At 42.3% G+C, this 25,982-nt stretch overlaps 1 protein-coding gene across 3 annotated transcripts in view; it reads right to left on the bottom strand.

Moving 5' to 3' along the window:
- Positions 1-25,982, bottom strand: part of ZNF445 (zinc finger protein 445) — a 36,588-nt gene that overhangs the window by 10,140 nt on the left and 466 nt on the right. For 2 of the 3 annotated variants that reach the window (XM_007983868.3, XM_007983870.3), the window contains exon 2: positions 3,250-3,827. In XM_007983868.3, the coding sequence (XP_007982059.1) occupies positions 3,250-3,678 (429 nt within the window). In that variant the 5' untranslated portion in view covers positions 3,679-3,827. Of the gene's footprint in view, positions 1-3,249; positions 3,828-25,982 lie in introns of those variants that run through there. The other variant, XM_007983871.3, reaches the window with a different exon arrangement.

Genomic DNA, 25,982 nt, shown 5'->3' with positions numbered 1-25,982 from the left:
CTAGTTCTTCAGAATTAAACTCACAATGGTTCACAGTGAAGATATAGTCAAGATTTATCTACTGTCAAGTGCTCCTCTAGGCACTGATGTACAAAGTGAACTCAAAGAGGCAGGCTAGCTCCCAAGCTGTAAACTTGCTTTGAATAATAAAGAGGCAATGCTAATCATGAGAGTCAGCCATGGAACCACAGAAGAAAAAGTCTCCAGTGTAAAAAATGGCAGTGTCCATCTAAGTAGAGACCAACAAAGAGGAAGCGTTTGCCCTGAGACTTCAAATAACTCTGGTCTCTGAGGCAAGGCTGTCTCTCATATAGAGGTGAGTACAGGAAACTACAATTTGAGATTTTCTGGTCCTGTGACCGAGACACTCTCTATACCGATATGGACAAATCTTAGCCTGAGGCCATTAATCATCTGATACAGAGATACATACTAAAGACGATGAACTGATCACAGTAATTTATCTCCCATTTTTTATTCTTCTAATAAAGGGAGAATTTTAAAAAAATATATGGAAGCACAGCAAAACGAGTTGAAGGACAAACTTTCTTGGGCCCTGGTTTTTCACACTGTGATAATTTTGCTGAACCATAGAACAATTCTGTGACTTTACATGTATCTTAAAGCATTTCTCTCCATTTTGCAAATTTGGGGGGCTTTCTCCCAGTCCCCACTGTCTTCTAAGTACCTTTCAACCAGCTTTCTGCTCATGTGGCAATGTTTTCACAGGTTTTAAAAATTACATCTAGCTGTAAATGAGCTGAATATAACCAAGCCACGATTTTGTAACTACTGTGTACCTTATTTCCTTTTATAAATTAATCAGGTCCTTTTGAACATTTCATTGTTTTGGTAAAAATAACAAATACTCTTTTAAATTTTTTAAAATAGTACCCCATGTGGTGCAAAAATATTTTCTAACAGTTTTACCCTGTGTTTATTACCATGTCCTGATGTCTTACTTGATTTAATTTTTACAATAAAGTTTCAGGGACAAGTATGTCAAATTTGTTTCAGAAATCTTTTTTTCTTTTTTTTCCAGACGTAGTCTTTCATCAGGCTGGAGTGCAGTGGCATGATCTCAGCTCACTGCAACCTCTGCCTCCCAGGTTCAAGCAATTCTCCTGCCTCAGCCTCCCAAGTAGCTCGGACTACAGGTGCACACCACTACGCCCAGCTAATTTTTGTTATTTTTAGTAGAGATGGGTTTTCACCATGTTGGTCAGGATGGTCTTGATCTCTTGACCTCATGATCTGCCTGCCTCAGCCTCCCAAAGTGCTAGGATTACAGGCGTGAGCCACCGTGCCCAGCCACAACTTTCATTTATACATGAATTATGTGTCCAGAATCATATATATATGTATATGTATGAATGTGTCTGTGTGTGTGTGTGTGTGTGTGTGTGTGTATATATATATATATTTTTTTTTTTTGAGACAGAGTGTCTTTCTGTTGCCCAGCCTAGACTGCACTGGTGCAATCTCAGCTCACTGCAGCCTCCACCTTCCAGGTTCAAGCAATTCTCCTGCCTCAGCCTCCTGAGTAACTGGGACTATAGGTGCATACCACCACACCTGGCTAATTTCTGCACTTTTAGTAGAAATGGAGTTTCACCATGTTGGCCAGGCTGGTCTCGAACTTCTTACCTCAAGTGATCCGCCTGCCGTGGCCTCCCAAAGTGCTAGCACTACAGGCGTTAGTCACTGCACCTGGCCAGAATCCTGTATTTTTATATAAATAAAATTTTAAAGAAGCCCTAAAAAACTGATAAATGTTTTTTTTCAAAAACTGAAACAATACAGGAAGCATCAGCTCCCCTGTGTGCAGCAGCAGGACAGGAAGAATGCACTTGAATTGACCGGCTGCCACTCAACTGCCAGGCCTGGGACTGCCAACTCTGCCAGGGCCAGGCATATGATAAGCACTTGAATATTTACTGAACAAATTCTCATGATTAGACCATTTCTGCATTTTCTTCTTAATGAAGAGAGGCTCTGAAAGGTACAACTATGTGGCCACAGATGTTGAGGTTGTGGAATGAAGTCTAAAATCGAGGTCTTCCTGCTTCTCAGCCCAGCACTGCCCCTCAGCACTCATGTCCATCTTCCCTGCCTCCCATCTCACACACATAGAAAAGATCCTCAAAAGCTTACTGAGAAGGGCTGGGCACAGTGGTTTATGCCTATAATCCCAGCATTTTGTGAGGCCAAGGCAGATGGATCACCGGAGGTCAGGAGTTCGAGACCAGCCTGGCCAAAATGGTAAAACCCCATCTCTACTAAAAATACAAACAAAATTAGCTGGGCATGGTGTGGTACACCTCACAAAAAAAAAAAAAAAAAAAAGAGGGCTTACTGAGAAGGAAGCTACATGGTGCCTGCAGAGCGCTCTTCTGAGTTTTAACATGTACTCTTCCCACTGAGAAGCCAAGAGCCCTAACCCTAAGTGCTATTCCAACACCCGTCACTTTACAGGGCTACAGTTAGTCTCAAGTCAAATTAGATAATACGTGGAGATGGACTTTGTATACTGTAAGCCACTGTGTCCAAAGACTAGTTACTGGGCTTTTTTTTTTTTGAGACAGGGTCTTGCTGTGTCATCCAGGCTGGAGTGCAGTGGTGCAATAACGACTCACTGCAGCCTTGACCTATCTGGGTTCAAATGATCCTCCCACCTCAGTCCCCCAAGTAGCTGGGACTACAGTCACATGCCACCATTTCAGCTAATTTTTGTAGAAACAGGGTTTTGCCGTGTTGCCCAGGCTGGTCACGAATTCCTGCACTCAAGCAATCCGCCTACCTTGGACTCTAAAGTGCTTAGATTACAGGTGTGAGCCAACATGCCTGGCCTAATTTTTAAATTATGTATAGAGACAGTGTGTGGGGGGGCGGTCTCCCTATGTTGTCCAGGCTGGCTTGAACTCCTGGCCTCAAGGAATTCTCCCACCTCAGCCTCCTAAAGTGCTGGGATGACATGTGTCAGCCACTGCACCCAGAAGTTAGCATTATTTATGGAGACTTGCTGACCCTATCTAGAGCTGATATTCCTCTGGGAAGCTAGGAAAGGATACCTGCTAAAGGGTCCATGGCTCAGGGTCCTGTTCTCAGCTGCTCAGGTACCATGGGAAGAAGGGAAGGCCTCCCTGCACTCCTCTATATTGACAGTTCAGAGGGCCACACCCATCCCCAGACAAGCTGGCTCACCAGTAGGAAGAGTTCCCTGGGCACCACACACTTGCTCACACTCACCCTCCATGATGTCCCATCAAGGTCCCTCTGCAGCTCCTCCAGCAAGGCCACGGCCTCCTCGCCACTCTCAGGATTATGGAGCTGCACCCAAACCCGGAGCTCCCCAGGCAGGATGCTCAGGAACTGCTCCAGCACCAGCAGCTCTAGGATCTGTGCCTTGGAGAGAACGTCAGGCCTCAGCCACCAGCGACAGAGTTCCCGGAGCCGGCTCAGAGTTTCCAGGGGCCCCGAAGACTCATGGTAGCGAAGCTGTCTGAAGAGCTGGCGGAACAGCTCCTGGCCAGGGCGGTTGAGCGTCTGTGGCCTGGCAGCCTGCACTGGAGTATAGCTTTCATCCTCTTCTTCCTTCTTTATTGTCTGAAGCCGCCCTCGCTCCCTCGAAGACTGGGCCTGGGCTGGATAGACAGCATGCCACCTGCCTGGAGGCATCACTCCTGTTCGGGGACTAACCAGAAGAGCGCGAGCTAAGTCCACCTTAGACGTGGGTCCTCAGAAGTATCTTCTCAGCACTGCAGTCAACAATGCCATTTGCTGGGACATCAGAAGTCATCGGCAAGTGACTGAAATAACCAGCATTTCTGTGCACGAGGGGATGAGAGAATAAAGTCCATTATACATGGTGCAGTTGGATTCTGCTGGTTGGGATCATCTTTGTATGTACAAGAAGAGCTTTTCCACAGATATATATGCCAGTATCAAGTAGACCAGAGCTAGGTTGTTCCCCACTGGAGTAAGCTAAGAAAATATCCCACAATAAAACATATGCTGAACTTACACATTAAAACTTTGTAAAAAACACAAAAGGATGATGAAAAAAGTCAGAGAAGATCTAAACAAATCAACAGACATACCATATGCATGTACAGGAAGATGTGACAGTAAAGATGTAAATTCTCTCCAAATTGATCTATAGGTCTAATGCAATTCCTACCAAAATCTCAACAAGATTTTTTGTAGATATAGACAAACTTATGTGGAAAGGCAATGGAATTAGAATAGCTAAAATTACGATAGGTCAGGCGTGGTGGGTAACACCTATAATGCTAGCACTTTGGGAGGCAGAGGTGAGCCGACAGCCTGAGCTCAGGAGTTCGAGACCAGCCTGGGCAACATAGCGAAACCCCGTCTCTACTAAACATACAAAAAATTAGCCAGGCATGGCGGTGCGTGCCTGGAATCCCAGCTACTAGGGAGGCTGAGGCAGAAGAATCACTTGAACTTGGGAGGCAGAGGTTGCAGTGATCCAAGATCGTGCCACTGCACTCCAGCCTAGGCAACAGAGCAAGAGTGTCTCAAAACAAGCAAGCAAACAAACAAAACCAAAAAACAATTATGACAAAGAAGAATAAATTGGGAGGGATCGGTCTGAAAACAATCTACCTGATTTCAAGACTTAGACCTACATCAATCAATTCTATGTAGTATTGGTGGAGGAAGAGGCACTTAGGTCAATGGAATAAAATAGAAAAATCAGAAACAGAACCACAAAAGAATGCCCAACTGATTTTTTAAATATCAAGTGCGATTTTGCTACTATATTTTAAAATATCTCAAATGAGCAATTCAAAAACCAACAAAAAAAATCCTGAGAATCCCCTAGTTGATTTTATGACCCAACAATGAGTTACAAATTATAATTTGAAAACTACTAATCCAGCTTGCCACTCAACTCTTGTATTTATTTTTATAATTCATCATAAAATGTGGTGTCCAAGGGTTCAAGCCACTTTCAGGAGGTAGCACTTCGTGAGGCCGAAAGGGGTGGACTGCTTGAGGTCAGGAGTTTGAGACCAGCCTGGCCAACATGGCGAAACTCCAGGTCTACAAAAAATACAAAAAATTAGCTGGCCATGGTGGCATGTGCCTGTAATCCCAGCCATTCGGGAAGCTGAGGCACGAGAATTGCTTGAGCCTGGGAGGCAGAGGTTTGCAGTGAGCCAAGATCGTGGCACTCCACTCTGCACTCCAGCCTAGGCAACAGAGCGAGACTCCATCTCAAAAAAGAGACTATCTGGAGTATATTTTGGGCTCTGAAGGAATGTTTGTTTCTTCATACCTGGGGAAAGAGCTTGTGCTACGAATCACATCACTATGTAGAGGAGTCCACACCTGCGATACACAAAACTGATTCTTTTTTTTCTTTTTTTTAAAGACAGGGTCTCTTTCTGCTGCCCAGGCTGGAGTGCAGTGGTGTGATCATGGCTCACTGCAGCTTCAAACTCCTGGGCTCAAGCAATCCTCTTGCTTCAGCCTCCATAGTAGCTGAGACTACAGGCATGTGACACCACAGATAATTTAAAAATTATTTTTAGAGATGGGGCCTATGTTACCTCAAATTCCTGGTCTCAAGTGATCGATCCTCCCACACCAGCCTCCTAAGTAGCTGGGATTACAGGCATGAGCCACTAAGCTTGACCTCCAATCAATTTTTGATAAAGATGTAAAAGCAGTTCAAAAGAGGAAGGGTAGTCTTCTCACCAAATGCTGGAGCAATTGGACATCCACAGGCAAAATAAGGAAAACTGACCAAAACCTTGCCTCTTGTACACTTGAATTCAAATGGATCAGACCTGGCCGGGCGTGGTGGCTTACGCCTGTAATCCTAACACCTTGGGAGGCCTAGGCGGGTGGATCACGAGGTCAGAAGTTCGAGACCAGCCTGACCAACATGGTGAAACGCCGTCTCTACTAAAAATACAAAAAATACAAAAAAAAATAGCTGGGCGTGATGGCATGCACCTGTAATTCCAGGTACTCAGGAGGCTGAGGCAGGAGAATCGCTTGAACCTGGGTGGTGGAGGTTGCAGTGAGCCAAGATCGTACCACTGTACTCCAGCCTGGGCGACAGAGTGAGACTTCTAAAAAAAAAAGGATCAGATTTAAAGTTAAGCCATAAAACTATACAACTTTTAGAAAACAACCCAGGAGGCTAGGCACAGTGGCTTACGCCTGTAATCCCACCATTTTGGGAGGCCAAGGCAGATGGATCACGAGGTCAAGAGATTGAGACCATCTTGGCCAACATGATGAACCCCATCTCCACTAAAAATACAAAAATTAGCTGGGCATGGTAGCACGTGCCTGTAGTCCCAGCTACTCAGGAGGCTGAGGCAGAAGAATCACTTGAATCCAGGAGGCGGAGGTTGCAGTGAGCCAAGATCATGCCATTGCACTCCAGGCTGGCAAAAGAGCGAGACTCATCTCAAAAAAAAGAACCCAGGAGAAAACCTTTAGGATCTAGGATGAGGCAAATAGTTCTTAGGCTTGTGTGATATTATGATACATATACACATTGGTTTTTATCCATGGTTCATGGCTCCTAACTCCCATAGCCCTTATTTCCTAAGTGATTAAAACAATAAGCATATCTTTTGTTGAATTATTTGGCCTTTGTCCTTGGTTCCTGAAGCAGCTTTGGAACTTCAGAGTGATAAAGGTAATACAGCCTTTTGTTATAATATTGGTGCGTTTTAGGCCTCAGAAGCAGGGCTCAAAAAATAGAACATCTCTCTCTCTGACCTTTTCTTGCCCTCCTTTCACCTGCTCCTTTTTCTCCCCAAGGCAGGCCATAGAAACTAAAAATACACAGTCATCTTCCCCCTTTTCCGTCTTTCTGTTGGCCGTAAATTCTCTGACCTATCATATCTGATTGTAGGTCATAGGACACCCATTTCGGGAGTCCTGCCTCATACTCAGTAAGTCAAAATGCTGCATAGAGAGGCCAAGAAGAATTTGAACTAACAGCCTGAGTGTCCCCACTTAGTCTATTAATATGAGATCCAACTCTTTTTGTCCAGTCATGTTTTACATGGTTGTCCATGCTTCAATCATGCTTATCCAATGAAGTATCCATAAAAGGTCCAAGAGGATGGGGTACAGAGAGCTATGGACAACTGCACTTGTGGAGGCTTGTAGGAAGGCGAACAAGAACTCATCCATGTGCCAGGATAGTGGCGCAACCCAACTCCACAGCAACAAAAGCTCCTGCACCCAGAACACTGCCAGACCTCCCCCTATGTATCTCTTCATCTAGTTGTTTATTGTATCCTTTAAAATATCCTTTATAATAAATTGATAAATGTGTTTCCCTGAGTTTTGTGAGCTGCTCTGTCAAATAAATTGAGCAACACAATCAGAAAATTAATCAACACAACAACAAAATAAAACACCCAGAAATAAAGCTAATAAAACATGTACAGGATCTTAAAAGAGAAACAAAAGGCATAATAGACCTGAATACATCTTAAGTATGGAAAGACAAATCTTTTCACAATGCCAATTCTTCCTAAGGTAATGTGTGGTTAATAAAATCCCAACCAAATTCCACTATTTCTTCTTAGGGCTTGATAAGCATATTTTAAAATTCAAGCAAATGAGTAAAAGGGCAAGAATAGCCACGATAACTTTTTAGAGGTGAAAATATATGTTCTACCTGACATTAAGGCTTACTACAAAGCTACATTAACAAAAACACTATTACTGAAGGAATATGCAAATAGTAGATAAAAGAAACAGTACATACAGAATCCTGACATGGGCTTAAGCATACATATACATTTGGTCTATGATAGAGGCAGCATTACAAATCAGTGGGAAAAATTAGACTATCTAATTAATTGCATTGGGACAACTGGCTAGCCAAATTAAAATAACGAAAAAAAAAAAACCACACACCAAAAAAATGAATTCTAGTTAAAGATTTATACTAAAAAGGCACTTTCTTCATGCCCCAGGAATTTTCCAAGACTCTCCTCTGAGAGCCAGGCATGGTGGCTTACACCTGTAATTCTAGCACTTTAGGAGGCCAATATGGGAGGATCACTTGAGCCCAGGAATTCAAGCCCAGCTTGGGCAACACAGCAAGATTCCGTTTCTATTAAAAAATGAAATAAAATAAGAATCTACCCTGGAAAAATAGATGCACGGTATACATAAGTGTACACTACAGCACTCTATAACATAATATTGAAAACAACCTACTTGCCCAACAATAGGCCTAAAGAAAAGTGAGCCAGGCGTGGTGGCTCACGCCTGTAATCCCAGCACTTTGGGAGTCCAAGGCGGGAGGATCACAAGGTCAGAAGATCAAGACCATCCTGGCTAATGTGGTGAAACTCCGTCTCTACTAAAAACACAAAAAATTAGCCAGGTGTAGTGACGGGCACCTGTAGTCCCAGCTACTTGGGAGGCTGAGGCAGGAGAATGGCGTGAACCTGGGAGGCGGAGCTTGCAGTCAGCCAAGACTGCGCCACTGCACTCCAGCCTAGGCGACAGAGCAAGACTCTGTCTCAAATAAATAAATAAATAAATAAATAAAAATTTAAAAAAGAAAAAATAAAAGTGAAACTGCCTTTGCAAAATTGTGACTGACACAGTGAAAGAGATCTAACTTAACTGATTCCATCTTGCTTCTAACCTCCAAGCTGTCTTTGTTCATTCTTGGGCACAGGCTGAACTAACTTTGGGAGAAACTTATAGTTTAAACAAAGACAATAACAGCCCTTTCCCAAAGCAGACCTCCTTCTTGCCTGGGGACTAGATTGCCTTTATAGAACATTAGCCACAAGATTAGAAATTATGGTTTAGGAGTCATGCAGCTGGAAGCTACAAGATTCTGACCCTCCCTAACTGCTCCTAAGATCAGTGCCTAAGATACCGTGCAGACCCTGCACTTGATGGATTAGCTGGCACAACCCAGATCAATAAACTGGCTCATCTGATCTTGCGGCCCCCACCCAGGAACTGACTCAGCACAAGAAGACAGCTGCAACTCCCTGTGATTTCGTCTCTGACCAATCAGCACTCCTAGCTCACTGGCTTCCCCCCATCTACCAAGTTATCCTTAAAAACTCTGCTCCCTGAATGTTTGGGGAGACTGATTTGAGTAATAAAAAAACTCTGGTCTCCCGCACAGCCAACTCTGTGTGAGTTACTTTCTCTATTGCAATTCCCCTGTCTTGATGAAACAGCTCTGTCTAGGCAGCAGGCAAAGTTTACTCCTTGGGCAGTTACAAATTTGGGGGCTTGTCCGGGACTGCCCTTGTGGCTACCTGCCCCTGGTTCAGTGGTCCCCCTCCAGCGATGGATCCAGAAGGCAGCCCAAGCAGCCACCTAGTTCTTTTGGAACCGGGGGCTGATTCTGGTACTCTCTCTACTGGTGGGGCACTGCCGACCCAATGTGCACAGATTTAATAGCAATGGAGAAACAGTCCTGCGGGGACATCCCTTAACTGTAGCCCTATCACAGGGTGTCTGTCTGTAGCCCCACTGCAGGGTGTCTGCATTGGTGAATATCCTAGGCATTGCCAATGCCTTCTTCCTTCTCCCAGCAGCTTCTGTAGCCCTATGGTGTGGTGTCTGTAGCCCCATTATGGGGTGTCTGTGTCTGTAGCACCATTGTGGGGTGTCTGTTTGGCTCCTGAGGGACTCTTTCTAACCAGTAGGAAGAGTCCTGGTTTGGAAGACTTCTAACTCAATGAGGAAGATTTAGAGGTTTCTCAGACCGAGAATAGGAGGATGGTTTAGTTAGGGATCTGATTTGGAAGGCCTTCTGTCTGCCTCACCTTTGCATGTGTTTGTTTATGTGGAAGCGATCTCAGAGGCATTCCTGATAGAAGTCCAGTAGGCCTAACTCAAAGAACGCTCCTTATTTGTCTGGTCCCATTCGATGAGCTCTAAAGGCGGCTCAACGCTCAACAGGTCTGTCTCTTGGGATGACTACCTGCTCTTCCCCTTGCCCAGAGACCCCATTGTGAATTACCATTCACAGGTTGTCCCTTCCCATCTGGAATGGATCAAAGACAACAGGGACCAATGGGAAGAAGTTTGAGCTCTGTCAGGTTGGCTTTGGGTGCTGAACAAGGTGACTAATGTTTGTTTTGTTATGGGTGTTTTGCTGGGATAGAAAACGTTAATTTGGTTCCCCATGCAGCCTGTTGGGCAAATTAAGAATCTTGCCTATGGTTCCATAAAACAGGAAAGAGTGATTTTCTTTTGTAAAGTGGCTTGAACCCCACAGCTATGGTACAGTGAGGAGGGTCATCAGAAGCTGTTCCATTCTTCTGGAAGCTGCAGAGAAAAGGAGCCCAGAAACCTGGTATGCCAGCAAAAAAGGGTAAGAAAGGCTTACCAGGCAAGTTTTTGGTCTCTCTTTCTCTTGTCTGGGTAAATGTCACTATTGGTTTCTCTGCAAGGGTTTAATAGAAACTAGTCTTAGGTGGCAGCAAATCTGGTGCACTTTGCGCTAAGAATTTGTCTTTCTGTGTTCTGTAATGGAGAAATGAGTATCACAGGATAGAATGTGGGTTTAGGACCCCTATAAGCCTGCTTTTCAAGCCAGCCTAGCAGGTTGGACAGTTACTTTTTGCTACAGGTCTCTGAAACCAATACCGTATGAAATCTGTCTTGTTTTCTGTCCTTAAGAGCTTAACCTTGTGACCACGTGGGGATACTTTCTCTTGGTTTTCACCATCCAGAGGACAGGAATTTTGAGGTTCATGTCATAGCCGTAAAAATTATCTTGAGTAGTTAAAAAACTTTGCAAGCTTGAAATTGGCTTCTCTAGGCTCCTTCTGGGAAGAACCATAGAAACTGCTCATTGCTCTAACTCAGCAGCTAAGGCTTTGCTTTTATGACAATGGCAGCCTGGGTTCTATTCTTGGCTTCCGGAATGATTCCTTTCTGGTATTTTATTTATGTAACTTTTCCATTTATTGAGGTTCCCCGCCCGCCCATGAATAGTTTCTGATTTCCTATCTTGAATTTTCCTTTCTCTAAACTACCCTGAGGGAGATTCTAAATCTTGGGGAAAAAAAAAGAAAGAAAAAAAAAAAGAAACTGCTTACCATCTCTTTGAGACACCCGTGTGTCCATGGCTAAGTTATAACCTTAGTGAAATCTGATTAATTTCATGTGGGAAGTTACCTGCAGTAAAATTCAAAAGCCAAAAATATTGGCCACTTGGTATGGCTAAAGTTGGGTAATAAAAAATATTTAAAGCATTTTTTTTAAGAGTGCTATGGTTAAAAGCTTAATTAAAAGTGGATAAACAAGCTATAGGTATATTTAAAAGGTCTCTTCTTTTTCTTCTTGGAACTTGTTTTTCTGGAAAAAGGTTTTTTCTTCTCAGTCGACTGAATTATCTTTCTTCCTTTTGTGTGTGTGTGTGTGTGTGTGTGTGTGTGTGAGAGACGGAGTCCCACTCTGTCGCCCAAGCTGGGGTACAATGGCACAGTCTCAGCTCACTGCAACCTTTGCCTCCCAGGTTCAAGCAATTCTTCTGCCTCAGCCTCCCAAGTAGCTGGAATTACAGGCGCCTGCCACCACACCCGGCTAATTTTTGTATTTTTAGTAGAGACGGGGTTTCACCATGTTGGCTAGGCTGGTCTTGAACTCCTGACCTCAGGTGATCTGCCTGACTCAGCCTCTCAATGTGCTGGGATTACAGGTGTGAGCCACTGAGCCCAGCCTGTCTAGCCACTCTTAATGCACAGAAGAGAGGCCCTAAGATAACTTCTGGTAGCCTGCGACTCATTGGGAAAAACAGACGAGGCACCACAGACCCTGTTTTGGGGGAAACAAACAAACAAGCCACCTATGTTTTCCTCATGAAACCACAGGAATTAAAAGCTGATAGATCTCTTTCAAAATCAAAGGCTCTGTTCTGTTTTGCATTGTGTTATCTGACGTTTTTGAGTATTGGGGTATCAGAAATTACTTCGCATTATAAGAGAGTTTTGATGTGTAATAACTACGCATACTTTAAGGGACAGCTAAGAGTAACTACAGAGGGATACTTGATTCTGCACACTTGGATCAGAGAAGCATGCTCTTGCCCACCTGGAAGATAAGGAAACATCCCCACTGGGATGTTTGAGTGGGGGGAATGAGACTCCCATGAGAGATGGGCTGATTACAAAACGGGATAATTCGGTTTGGGTTGCCTTGCAATGAAATGCAGGGTAGATGCACTACACTGTCGACTGGTTACGGTAGCTCATGCCTATAATCCCAGCACTTTGGGAGGCTGAGGTGGGCGGATCACTTGAGGTCAGGAGTTCGAGACTAGCCTGGCCAATATGGTGAAACCTTGTCTCTACTAAAATGCAGAAATTAGCCAGGCATGGTGGTGCGTGCCTGTAGTCCCAGCTACTCGGGAGGCTTAGGCAGAAGAATCGCTTGAACCTGGGAAGCGGAGGTTGCAGTGAGCTGACATCATACCATTGCACTGCAGCTTGGATATTGCAGTGAGACTCCATCTCAAAAAAAAAAAAAAAAAGGCAGCAGCAGCACTGCACTGTCTTCTCTAGCATTTCCCTCCTTTTGGGGATCCAGGATCCAGTATAAAAAGGCACCCTTAATTTTGGGGATCTGTCTTTGCCTTCAGCTGCTTACTTGCTGCTTATGTGGCCCTAGAAACACATGTTTTCCTGGCCCTGTTCCTCCAAGGGCTCAACTCTGAAGCCAGTAATCCAACCAAGAAACTGGCAAATGAAAAATCTTACAAAGGCTGAATCTTCTGTGTGTTTCTATATGTTGTATGTTTATATACAAAAGAGCTCTGATTGGCTTAGGAAAGTAAGCGCTTAAATCAAATATTTTGTCAGAAAAATAGAAACTTTTAATGCCTTTTTGTTCACGTGACTTTAGTATTCTTTTGGAAATAAAGACAGTTTTAAAGATAAAATAAAACGTCTTGAAATGGAGACATTTGGTCTAAATTAAGATATCAGATTTGCCAAATGCTTTAAGGTCCAATTGTTTCTTTGACTTCTGAGAACTGTTCAATTTACCTATTTTGGAGCATTAGATTATAGACAAGGCCTTGGGACATATGGAGAGCCATGCGCATTAGCTATGCTAAAAAGAGTCAGACTTTATCATCATTTCTGTCTGATATCCTAGGCTCCACCCCAAATACATAATTAAAATCGCTTGCTTGGCTGGGCACAGTGGCTCACGCCTGTAATCCCAGCACTTTGGGAGGCCAACGTGGGCAGATCACGAGGTCAGGAGTTCGAGACCAGCCTGGCCAGCATGGTGAAACTCCGTCTCTACTGAAAAAAAAACAAAAAATGAGCTGGGCATGGTGGCATGCGCCTGTAGTCCTAGCTACTTGGGCAGCTGAGACAGCAGAATTGCTTGAATCCGGCAAGTGGAGGTTGCAGTGAGCCGAGATTGCACCATCGCACTCCAGCCTGGGCAACAGAACGAGACTGTCTCAAAAACAAAAAATCGCTTATCAGGTTTTCCACTGAAAATAAAATTTGCTAAGAGTTAACATTGTAACATTTAATTGAGACCACTGGAGAAACAGTTTTACATACAAGGTGTGTAGAAAATGTGTTTTTGGTAAAAGATTATAAGGCGGCATGGGAATATGGCTTTTGTTAAAGGGAATGTAATTTTGTCCATTTCAGAGGGTTTTAAGGATTGTCTTCACCTAAAAGAGGAATGGAACAAAACTGAAGGTTTAAGCGAAGTGAAAAGGGTTTGTGAAGGGTTGATCTTGTAAAAATTCTGTGGGTATAAACAAGTTGGCTAAGATTTAAAAGAAATTATTTAGCTTTTTTCCATAGGTTAAAATATTAAAATTATAGTGATGTGGGGCCAAAATCCGGGCCCATGTGTCCGAATAACAGGGTTTTCTTAGAAAATTTATCTGCTGTTTGATGGAAAATTGTAAAGGGGTCTAAAAAGTTTATGAAAATCTTATCTTATGGTCAAACTAATTAAAACTGGATAGAGATACAAACTTTTATTTAAAAAACTAGCTTTAGGCCGCGCACCGTGGCTCACGCCTGTAATCCCAGCACTTTGGGAGGCCAAGGCGGGAGGATTACCTGAGGTTGGTAGTTCAAGGCCAGCCTGGCCAACATGGTGAAACCCCCTCTCTACTAAAAATACAAGAAATTAGCTGGGTGCAGTGGCGCGCGCCTCTAATACCAGCTACTCTGGAGGCTGAGGAAGGCAAATCGCTTGAACCTGGGAGGCGGAGGTTGCAGTGAGTCGAGATCACGCCACAGCACTCCAGCCTGGGCTACAGAGCAAGACTTTGTCTCAAAAACAAACAAACAAACAAAAAAACCTAGCTTTAACATTAAAGATGCATTAATGCAAACATGAAATTTGGTTTTCTCTTTTGAAGATGATTTTTAAGTAATGTTAAAAGATAATAAAAGGGTTTTGTTTTCTCCTTTGGGTAAATGGCAGGGAAAAATAGGAGAGAAGAGAGATTCGGTTGGCCTCATGCTATGTTCATTGGGTCTTCTTTGGAAAGCTAAGTCTCCTCTATCAGAGTAAAGGATTTTCTTTTTAAAATTTTTTTTTTATGTTCATTGGGTCTTCTTTGGAAAGCTAAGTCTCCTCTATCAGAGTAAAGGATTTTCTTTTTAAAATTTTTTTTTGGAATTTTGGCCAAATGAATGATTTATGATGACCTGGGATTCTATTTTGTGATATCCAGTGTTTTAAACCTTTGCTACTTGACAAACTTTCCAAAATAGAATTATAAATTATGTCTCTTTCCAACCTAGAATTTTAGATATTCGGTCCTCTAAAGTCCAAAAATGGCATTTGGCTTCTTTGGTACAAAAATCATACAGGAAGCATTGTCAAATATAAAATGGTGTTTGGCTTTCTTTGGTCTAGATTTGTGCAAGTGTGTTATTAGTATATGTTCTGAAATTATATAAAACCCCTATAATACTAATATGACTTAGTATATGTTATCAGTAATAATTATAATTATGTTAACACACTGTATGCCATGGAGGTGGCAAATTTCCTTGTCAATCATGTCTTTAACTGTGGTTGCCTAAAATGTCTTTGTCATCCACAGACAATTGTCTCATTTTGGTCCTCTTTAAAAGATGGTTTTATAATCTGGTATAAAATTTAACAGGTGCTCTTAAATGCAGGATTCAGATTAATTAACTCTGGAGATTGTAGTATTAGAATAAACACTTTCAAATAGAAGAATGAATGGTGTTTGGTTTACTTTGGACTGTATTTGTTTAAACACGTTATCAGTATGTGTTCCAAAATTATGGGAAACTTCTATAATGCTGACATAATTTAGTGTACATCATTATAATTGTTTTGTAAAATTGTTGTACGCTACAGAAGTAACCAAAATTCCTAGTCAATTGTAGCTTTCATAGTGGCTATAGATTTTTGTCATCCACAGATATTTTGTCTTGCTTTGGTCCTTTTCAAAAGGCAGTTTATAATCAGATGTAGAACTCTAAGTGCCAGTCTCAGATAACTTTAAAAATTGTGCTATTGGAATAGAGAATAAAACAAGCTCCTAGGACTCTCATGGAAAGCTAATATGTTAAACACTGCTAAACCTTTTGTTTTCAGAGTTAAGATAACTTATTTCTTTAGAGCTATTTGCAACTTTTAACGAGTAAAATATTCTCCTGCGAACAAAATTTGGAGCATATTTGTTCCTTTCTACCTGATTTATCCAGAATTTGGAAACTATTTGTGAATATTCTCAATTAATGGCAGTACAGTTCATTGAGTAAGTGCAAGAAGAATCTGTTTCCTTTTGTATCAGGACACAGCTGGATAAATCATGCTTCCTTTAAAGAATCAAAGTTGACTTATAGAGCCAATTAAAGCCTGTTGGGGAATCTGGCCTCATACCTTGTCCACACAGTCTCTGTACAAGGTTCCTGACGACCTGTGGTAAGTAAAGAATCTCACTTTCTAACAGGCCCAGGAACCCCAAGTTACCCTGGGACCTGAAGAGGAGAGGAATTTGCCCAACTCACAGGTATTTGAGAGTACAAACCCATGGCTGGGCTCAGCTTTTAAAAAGTCTTAACTGAGATTCTGCATGGAACAGGGTTCTATCAAAGCCAACTTAAAAAGCCTAAGTGAAAAATAATTATTCTTGGGGCACTTTATGCAAACAATCAGGCCAAGCACAGTAAGACTAAAGTTTATTTTGTAAACAAATCAGTTCTGTCAAGATTTGTTTTTAATAAAAATGGGGACTGGAGAGAGAAAATTATGCTTCAAAAGAAAAACTATAGTACAGTGTTGTTAGCTGTTCTTGAAGTTTTTTCTTTGCAGTTTAAACTAAATTCTAAATTCTTTGTGGGTTAGAAGTTCCCAAACTAATACTTTCAAATCTTTGCTTTTAAAATTGGGAATTGTACTCCTCATCCTAGGACTCATTCTTTACCTTAGAGTAGGCTGTTTCACGTCAACACTGTAGTAAAATTACAAATGAAAATACTAGTGTTCTTGTCATGCAAGCCATGAACACCCAGCCAGGCCTGCAGGAGTACACTCAGACAGCTGCAAAGCAGTTCTACTCTTCTCATGTTGGGGTTCACTCCCATTCCCACTATGTCCCCTGTCAGCAGGAAGAAGCCAGAGCAATCAACGGTCTTTTCCCACCTTCATAACCTACACCTTATTAAGGTGTCATAAAACCCAAAGGGAGGCACTGAAACTGTCATTGCAAAATTATGACTGAGACAGTGAAAGAGATCTAACTTAACCAACTCTATCTTGCTTCTAACCTCCAAGCTGTCCTTGTTCATTCCTGGGCACAGGCTGAACTAACTTTGGGAGAAACTTATAGTTTATAGTTTAAATAAAGACAGTAACAGATCTTTCCCAAAGCAGACCTCCTTCTTGCCTGGGAACTAGATTGCCTTTATAGAACTAACATTAGCCACAAGATTAGAAATTACGGTTTAGGAGTCATGCAGCTGGAGGTTACAAGATTCTGACCCTCCCTAAACTGCTCCTACGATCAGTGCTTGAGATATTTTGCAGACCCTGCACTTGATGGATTAGCTGGCACAACCCAGATCAATAAACTGGCTCATCTGATCTTGTGGCCCCCACCCAGAAACTGACTCAGCACAAGAAAGACAGTTGTGACTCTCTCTGATTTAATCTCTGGCCAATCAGCACTCCTGGCTCACTGGCTTCCCCCAACCCACCAATTATCCTTAAAAACTGCTCTGCAAATGCTGGGGGAGACTGCTTTGAGTAATAATAAAACTCCAGTCTCCCACACAGCTGGCTGAATTACTCTTTCTCTATTGCATGAATTACTCTTTCTCTATTGCAATTCCCCTGTCTTGATGAATCAGCTCTGTCAAGGCAGCAGGCAAGGTGAACCTCTTGGGAGGTTATAAAAGTGAAGCATTTGGCCAGGTGCAGTGACTCATGCCTGTAATTCCAGTATTTTGGGAGGAGAGTGAGAGTCTGTCTCTTTAAAAAAAAAAAAAAAAAAAGGATTTTATAGGATGAAATACTCACACACCTAAAAGGAATGTACTAGAATTGTTATACATCAACATAACTGCTTCACCATAGGCCAGGTGATAAGGCTCTGTAGCTAAGGTTACAAGGCAACTAGGTGTCACCCAAGGAAGAGACAGTGTATGACTTGAGGTCACTCAGAAAAGACACCACCCCCACCTAGCTCAAGAGATACAATGTTTACTTATGGAGACAGAGAGTGCACAAGATCCAGCCACTTGCAATGTGTTGGTCCCTCATGGCCAGCAGAACCACTCAACAGTCTACACAGGTGGTGTGTGTATACACGCTTCATGTTGCAGAAGAAGGACCTTAAATCCCTCCTCTGTGGGGTCTGAAATGCAGAAAGCTAGGAGCATGAATGAGGACTACTGATTCATGCACTTAGAAACAGAACAAAGGAGGCCCGACACGGTGGCTCATGCCTGTAATCCCAGCACTTTGGGAGGCCAAGGTGGGCACATTACCTGAGGTCAGGAGTTTAAGACCAGCCTGGCAAACATGGTGAAACCCTATCTCTATTAAAAATACAAAAATTAGCCAGGCGTGGAGATGTATGGCTGTAATCCCAGCTACTCAGGAGGCTGAGGCAGGTGAAACACTTGAACCCAGGAGGTGGAGGTTGCAGTGAGCCAAGATCATGCCACTGCACACCAGCCTGGGTGACAGAGTAAAACTCCATCTCAAAAAAATAATAATAATAACAAAAACAATAACAAAAACAAAAATCAGAATAGAGGAGTACATCAAGTGCAGAAAAACAAGATAGTCCCTCACAAGATGTTAAACCCAGCAAAGGTTGTGAGGACTCTTTCACTCTTTCGTAAAGAAATGTTTTGGGCCCAAGGCCACTCTTTTTTCTCACTCTGTCATCCAGGCTGGAGTGCAGTAACACGACCATAGTTTACTGCAGCCTCAAACGCCTGGGCTCAAGTGATCCTCCCACCTCAACCTCCTGAATAGCTGAGACTACAGACATGTGCCACCCTCACCCTGGCTTTAACAGACAGGGTCTCACTATGTTGCCCAGGCCAGTCTCAAACTCCTGGCTTCAAGAGATCCTCCTGACTTGGCCTCCCAAAGCACTGGGATTACAGGCATGAGCCACAATGCCTGGCATCCAAGGACACTCCTACACAGCCAAGTAAGGAGAGAGAAACTGTGCATGACTGCTTTTCCCAACAATAACAAAAATACGTGCTAAGTTTAAAAGCACATCCTAAATACGAATTGTGAAAAAGAAAATGTACAATCGTGTGTGTATACACATGTATGTGAAATGTACCTATAACTACTCAAACAAATTCTAAAAGCCTGGAAGAATTTACAAAAACTCTTACTGGTGGTGGGGATAGGAAGGTAGAGAATTGCTTTTTTTTTTTTTTTTTTTTTTTGAGATGGAATCTTGCTCTGTGCCCCAGGCTGGAGTGCAGTGGCGCAATCTCAGCTCACTGCAAGCTCCGCCCCCCGGGTTCACGCCATTCTCCTGCCTCAGCCTCCCGAGTAGCTGGGACTACAGGCGCCCGCCACCATGCCCGGCTAGTTTTTTGTATTTTTTTAGTAGAGACGGGGTTTCACGGTGTTAGCCAGGATGGTCTCGATCTCCTGACCTTGTGATCCGCCCGTCTCAGCCTCCCAAAGTGCTGGGATTACAGGCTTGAGCCACCGCGCCCAGCCGAGAATTGCATTTAAAAGCAACTTTATATTTTTTTGTCTTCTATTTCCTAAAAGAAAAGTAAATTGAAAAGCAAGTATTAGAAAGCATAGTTATACTGTCATTTAAAATTTAAAGCAAATGAAAAGTAAAGCACAGTTTATGTATGCACATAAAAGCTCCTAAGCCTCACTACCAAAGTGTTTTTAGTCATGATTTCCTCTGGGAGGTGAGATGACAGGGCTCTCCTTCCTTATTTGCCTATATTGCCTAAATTGTTACCTATTACATTTATAAACAGCAAAGTGATCAATAATTCTGCTTAAGAAGCAAAGCAATTGAGTAGCAACTCATAGGACTGAAGATGGCAGAAGCACAGTGGAAGGGACACCACATTCTTGAGGGGGGACTTGAGCACAAACAACGGCTTCAGCTCAAGCAACTACAAAAGGAAGTTCTCCAGGTGAACAGATGTAAGGGTTAAAAAAACAGGCAAGTGAGATGGAGAACAAGAAGAGCAAAATGCTACCAAAACAAAACATGCAAAACAAAAAGGCAAAACAACAAAAAAACCTATCCAGAAAGAAAACAGAAACAAAGAAAAGTAGTAGCCAGCAACAATGGAAGAAAAAAAATAAAAGTTGAAGAAAAAGAGAAATACAGGTAGTGCTGCCATTAATGTTCCACAGACACAGGATCAGCTGACTCTGTACGAATCACCTGCATCCAGAATTTCTCCAATATGACTCTTGGTTCAGTCTGGAGAGCATTCTCATCAGTATCTTCTTGTCCCTAAAAGCTTCTTTATCTAGGAGTAAAAGTACCCAGACATTATTGGTGGAAAAGACCCATCAGTAACAGCCATCAATCTACTCCAGGCTCCAAAAATGCCCATAAATAGTCACTGAATTGACAAACTGAAGACTCACGAGACAAGAACTGGAGAGTCTACAAAAAGTGTGAGATGGACAACAGGTCTCAGAACTTGTTGCAAAGTGGTCCCACTACCCTATGCACAAAGTCACAGATGAAGGTCATATCCCCTGAAAATGTTGACCCCTTCCATCTCCCACCACTGTGAAGCAAATGTAAAAGGAGTGACACTCATGATATTAAAACAGAGCCACCACCTTCTACATTTGCTCTGAACTAATACCTATCCAATGTCCTCTGTGCTCAGCAAGTGCTGCTAATACTGTCAAAAGAAATGACAGTAAACTAAGATGTGAAGACTCATGCTAGAAGGCATGCAATCATCCTACAAAAACAAAGAAACTACAGTCCTACTCTAAGGGCCAAGGAGAGGCAAGAAAAGAGCTACATTAGGGATCACCCATGCTGAGGAAGCGGCTACAGTTCTGGCAGAGAACTGAGGCCTTGCTGTAAAAAAAGGGAGTGGAGAAAGAATAAGTATTCAAAGGAAAAAAAAGGGAAAATGAAAGAAGAGATAAAGTAAATAAATGAAGGCCTATAAAAGGAGACTCGAAGACTGAAAAGCAGTGGGAGCTTCAGGACCAAGAGGAGCAGGCTCCAGCCTCGGTGGGTTCCAGCAGCACAAAAGCGAAGGAGAAACACCTGATCAGGAGAAAGCTGAAAAACAGAAAAAGGAGAGAGACTTTCATGGCCAAACTTGCAGAACAGACAGAAAAGAAAGAAAACCAAAGTACGAAAAGAACCAAAATGCTGCTAAAGATGAAGATAAATCTGGCAATTAAGTTAAAGAGAAAGAAATTGAGGCCAGAGAGAAACACTTTTAAGAAATGTACCCCGTGAAAAATATCAACAGTACTGACCAAACTCAGGAAATTGACACCCACAGTCAAATCAGCTCCAAAAATAGGTCTCCAAGCAGGACTGTTCTGAAGCAGCTGCTACACAAATGTCCAGAAGGGTCAGTGACTTTTCCCCCGCCCCACACCAGCTAACTTCCAGATTTTTGGAAGGGGGCAGGGGAACAAGAGTTTCACTATATTGCCCAGGGTGGTCTTGAACGCCTGGGCTCACATGATTCTTCTGCCTCAGCCTCCTGAGTAGCTGGGATTATAGGTGCATGCCACCTTGCCTGGCAGTAATGTATTTGTAGAGAGGTGATGAGAAGTCTAACAGAAAAGTCAGGGCGAATGCCTGTGAATATAGTGAGGATTTCAGTTCTTGAGTCAAAGAAAGTTTAGCCCAGCCTCTGCAATCATGAACATGAATAAAGCTGAGACCTCATGGGCCTCTCAAACTCTGAAGGAAAGACCCAGAGCATAGTGAACATAGCTACCCCAGCAGATAGCTGAGCCTGCCAATGAAATTCAGGTATCTTAATGCCACAGGCTTCTCCCAAGTCCCAACTAGCTTTTGAGGATAGAAGAAAAGCTTCATTTATCTTCTTGCTGAGATTATATCACAATTACACTGAGGACTGGGAAGGAATCTGAGCTGGATCTTATTCTCAGGACTCTCCCCCCAAGAGCTTTATACCTTAACCCAGTTTCATTCCCACAAAAAAATGGCTTTGAAAAGAACAGAGAAACTTCAAACCAAGATCTTGATACTTTTCAAGGAGATTTTCTTCTGTTACGTTGTTTCTTCACCTCATGGCCAATGTAATTTCTTTGTTTTCCTTTTAATGTCCCCATGAGCTAGTCTCTTATTTTTGTGTTTTCCTACCAGTGTAAGTGTATAGAAGGTATATAAACTGATACTAAGCAAACAAGTTTCTAAGATAATCACAACTTAAGAAAAAATGCAGGCCGGGCGCAGTGGCTCATGCCTGTAATCCTGCACTTTGGGAGGCTGAGGCGAGATCACCTGAGGTCGGGAGTTCAAGACCAGCCTGACTAACATGGAGAAACCCTGTCTCTACTAAGAATACAAAAATTAGCGGGCGTGGTGCTGCATGCCTGTAATCCCAGCTACTCAGGAGGCTGAGGCAGGAGAATCGCTTGAACCCAGGAGGTAGAGGTTACGGTGAGCCAAGATTATGCCATTGCACTCCAGCCTGGGCAACGAGAGCGAAACTCCATCTCAAAAAATAAAAATAAAAAATAAAAAATAATGCTTTCAGTACATATTTAAAGCCTTAAAATAATATTTATATTCATTTACCAATTAAGAAATAAACTCATAATGGGAGTGCCCAAAATTTGATTTCTAAATACTATACTATTCTCCAATTAAAACAAACAACAACAACAACAAACAGGGATCCTTGGAGAATTGACTGATGCCAGGCCGGAGAGCAAAATATAAGGGTTTTGGGTACCAGAAAACAAAAACTAGGGAAGGACTGGAAAAAAAAAATTCGGGCAAAGGGACACAGCTCCCAATAGTCAAAGAGCTACAATAAGTTCAGCAATAAAGTAACAATAGTATTGCATTCTAGGGCAATGAATAAAATAAGTACCCAAAGCACAAAATAATATAACTGATTGAATAAATAAATAAGAGGGGAGAAGGGATAGCTCTTCCTCACAAAGTATTCCAATGAATACTTTGAATGAATGAGAATCATATGTAAGTATCCAATGAATGCTTAGAAGGAATGAAGGAAAGAGAAAGTCAAATCCCAACACCACAGCAGTCATTGCTGTAGGCAAGATCAATCAATCAATGCTACTTAGACCAAAGTTCAAAGAGAAACTATCTCATTTGCAAAGCAGTAAACTATCTTCCCCCAAATAATTACCGATGACTAGGAGAAAGACAGTAAGGTTCGAGTGGTAAAACTTGACAGAAAACTTGAGATGCAACCAAATTGAGGGACTTTATAAAAATACAAATACAAGGCTGGGCGCGGTGGCTAAGGCCTGTAATCCTAGCACTTTGCGAGGTCGAGGTGAGCGGATCACCTGAGGTCGGGAGTTTGAGACTAGCCTGACCAACACAGTGAAACCCTGCTTCTACTAAAATTACAAAATTAGCTGGCGTGGTGGCGCATGCCTGTAATCCCAGCTACTCTCCTGCCCAGAGGCTGAGGCAGGAGAATCACTTGAACCTGGGAGGTGGAGATTGCGGTGAGCCAAGATCGCGCCATTGCACTCCCACCCGAAACTCCGTTTCAAAAAAACCAAATATAAAACACTTCTTCAAAAGTGTTTTGAAAGACTAAGTAACTGTCACAGATTGAAGCAGACCAAGTAAACATGACAACTAAATGTAATGAGGAATTCTAGTCTGGATCCTACAATGGAAAAAGAACGTTAAAAAAAAGAAAAAAGATAAACTTTTAAAAGCCTGCAGTTTAATTAATAGTACTGTACCAACGTACATTTTTTAATTTTGATGAACATGCTATGGTAACCCAAGATAGCAACTTTAGACAAACTAGGTAAAAGGTGTAAGAGAACTCTAAAATGTTTGCAACCCTTTGTAAGTCTACAATTATTCCAAATAAAAAGTTTGTCGGCCAAGCACGGTGGCTTACCCCTGTAATTCTACCACTTTGGGAGGCCACGGCAGGTGGATCACCTGAGGTCAGGAGTTCAAAAGTAAAAATATGAAAATTAGCTGGGCGTGGTGTCGCATGCCTGTAATCCCAGCTACTCGGGAGGCCTCGTGAGGCTGACGCCGGATAATTGTTTGAACCCGTGGGGGCGGCGGGGGGGGGGGGCGGCGGGGGTGGCCGAGGTTGCAGTGAGCTGAGATCGCGCCAGCCTGGGCGAAGAGCGCTAACTCTGTTTCAAAAAAGTTTGTCTTATCTTAGATTGCAAAGTTCCAGTCATTCAGTCATCATTTTTATCTGATTTATTTCCATTTTAGGTATTACAGGTTTTGTTTTGGTTTTTTTGAGATGGGGTTTCACTCTTGTTGCCCAGGCTAGCGTAGGATGGCGCGACCTCCGCTCGCTGCAACCTCCGCCTACTGGATTCAAGCAATTCTCCTGCCTCGGCCTCCTGAGTAGCTGGGATTACAGGTGCCCGCAACCATGCCCAGCTCATTTTTTGTATTTTTAGTAGAGATGGGGGTTTCACCATGTTGGCCAGGCTGGTCTTGAACTCCTGACCTCAGGTGATCCACCCGCCTCGGCCTCCGAAAGTGCTGGGATTACAGGCATGAGCCACTACGCACGGCCAGGTATTAAAGATTAGCTTAGCAAGTGGCTCCTAAAAATCGAGGACATTTAATACTGTCGATTTGTATCTACCAATTTGGATTCCTTCTTTCATTAATTTGGCATATATTTATTGAGAACCTACTACATGTTCCAGTGCTGCCTTGAGGCGCCTATGAGGAGACAGATACGTGGTATGCTAAACAGTGACAAGTGATACATGGTAAAATAAAACAAGAGCTGGATACGGTGGTTCACACCTGTAATCCCAGCATTCTGGGAGGCTCAGGCAGATCTCCTGAGGTCGGGAGTTCAAGACCAGCCTGACTAATATGGTGAAACCCCGTCTTTACTAAAAATACAAAAATTAGCCGGGCATGGTGGCACACGCCTGTAATTCCAGCTACTCGGGAGGCTAAGGCAGGAGAATCATTTGAACCCGGGAGGCGGAGGCTGCAGTGAGCGGAGATTGTGCCACTGCACTCCAGCCTGGGCAACAAAAGTGAAACTCCGTCTCAAAAATAAATAAAATAAAATAAAATAAAATAAACAAGAAAAAAAGAAATTTAAGATTAGGAAGGAAAAAAATAAATTCATAAATTCAATCTTACAGAACACCTAACGATTCACCTGAGAATCACAGAAATGTACTTTCACATTGTTTCTAATACAAAATATTGAAAATTGCAAAATATAGTGTTATGTTTTACTATAGCTTACTCTCTGACATCGTAGACTGCATATGCACTAATTCTTCCGGGACACCAGAAGTCACATAAAACCTACTGGTGGAATACTTGCCATTTTTCATGCTTTTTGTCAGTTTCCTTTTTAAGTGCATACTGAGGTTTATCTTCAAAACATTCTCATCTTTTCGGCTTACAGTGAGACTTTTTCTTTTTTTCCCCTAACCAAAATGTGTCTGCCTTTCATTAAGATAACATAAAAGAGCAGCCTAATTCTTTGGTCCCTGAATATGCACACACATGCATGCACACACACATGCAGACACACACAACACATGGAGGCTCTCTGAAACTGCTTAATCAAATTACTGCTCAAACCACTCCCTGGCACTTCCTCGCAAAACAACCAACCTAATGCTGAGTTTTTAGTTTTGCACTGAAAGCAGTTTGAAACAGAATAACATTCTTTCCTGGCCACCACTTATAAATTCGGAAGGAGACAATTCTCTCATCTCTTAGGCCTGTGCAAGTCTGAGGGTGCTACAATCGCTGTAGGTTAGAGCTCTGCCTTTGTTTAAAAACTGCATTTTATATACCAGTTATTTCATTGTGAAAGATAATCACCCTCACAAACAAGATTTTGCTATTTTTCTGCACAAATGTCACTTCACTATTTAGAGCTTCATGTAAATGTGTCTTACAGAAAATAAACTGCCAACATGATTTCTTAATTATCCTCGCAAAAAAAAAAAAAAAAAAAAATGTTTTAGTGGTGTCATAATGCCAGCACTAATTTTAGCCAAAATACCAACAAATGCATTCTACAAATTCAGGAGATTATGATTTTTAAAAAGCAGTAGTATGGATGTACATAATGTCAGTGAATTATACACTTCCAAATGGTTAAATGGTAAACGTTTATGTATTGTATGGCAAATGTTATGTGTATTTTGGCATAATACTGTTTCCTCACAATAATACTAACAAGTTTTTTAAAAAGCAATAGCACGCTCTCATTTCATAATATATATTTATGGATGTCAGTGTGCAGAATTATGCACAG

Source organism: Chlorocebus sabaeus, chromosome 22, assembly GCF_047675955.1.
Source record: "Chlorocebus sabaeus isolate Y175 chromosome 22, mChlSab1.0.hap1, whole genome shotgun sequence".
In the NCBI taxonomy this organism is placed as follows: Eukaryota; Metazoa; Chordata; class Mammalia; order Primates; family Cercopithecidae; genus Chlorocebus; species Chlorocebus sabaeus.
This window is presented reverse-complemented; position numbering and strand designations above follow the sequence as displayed.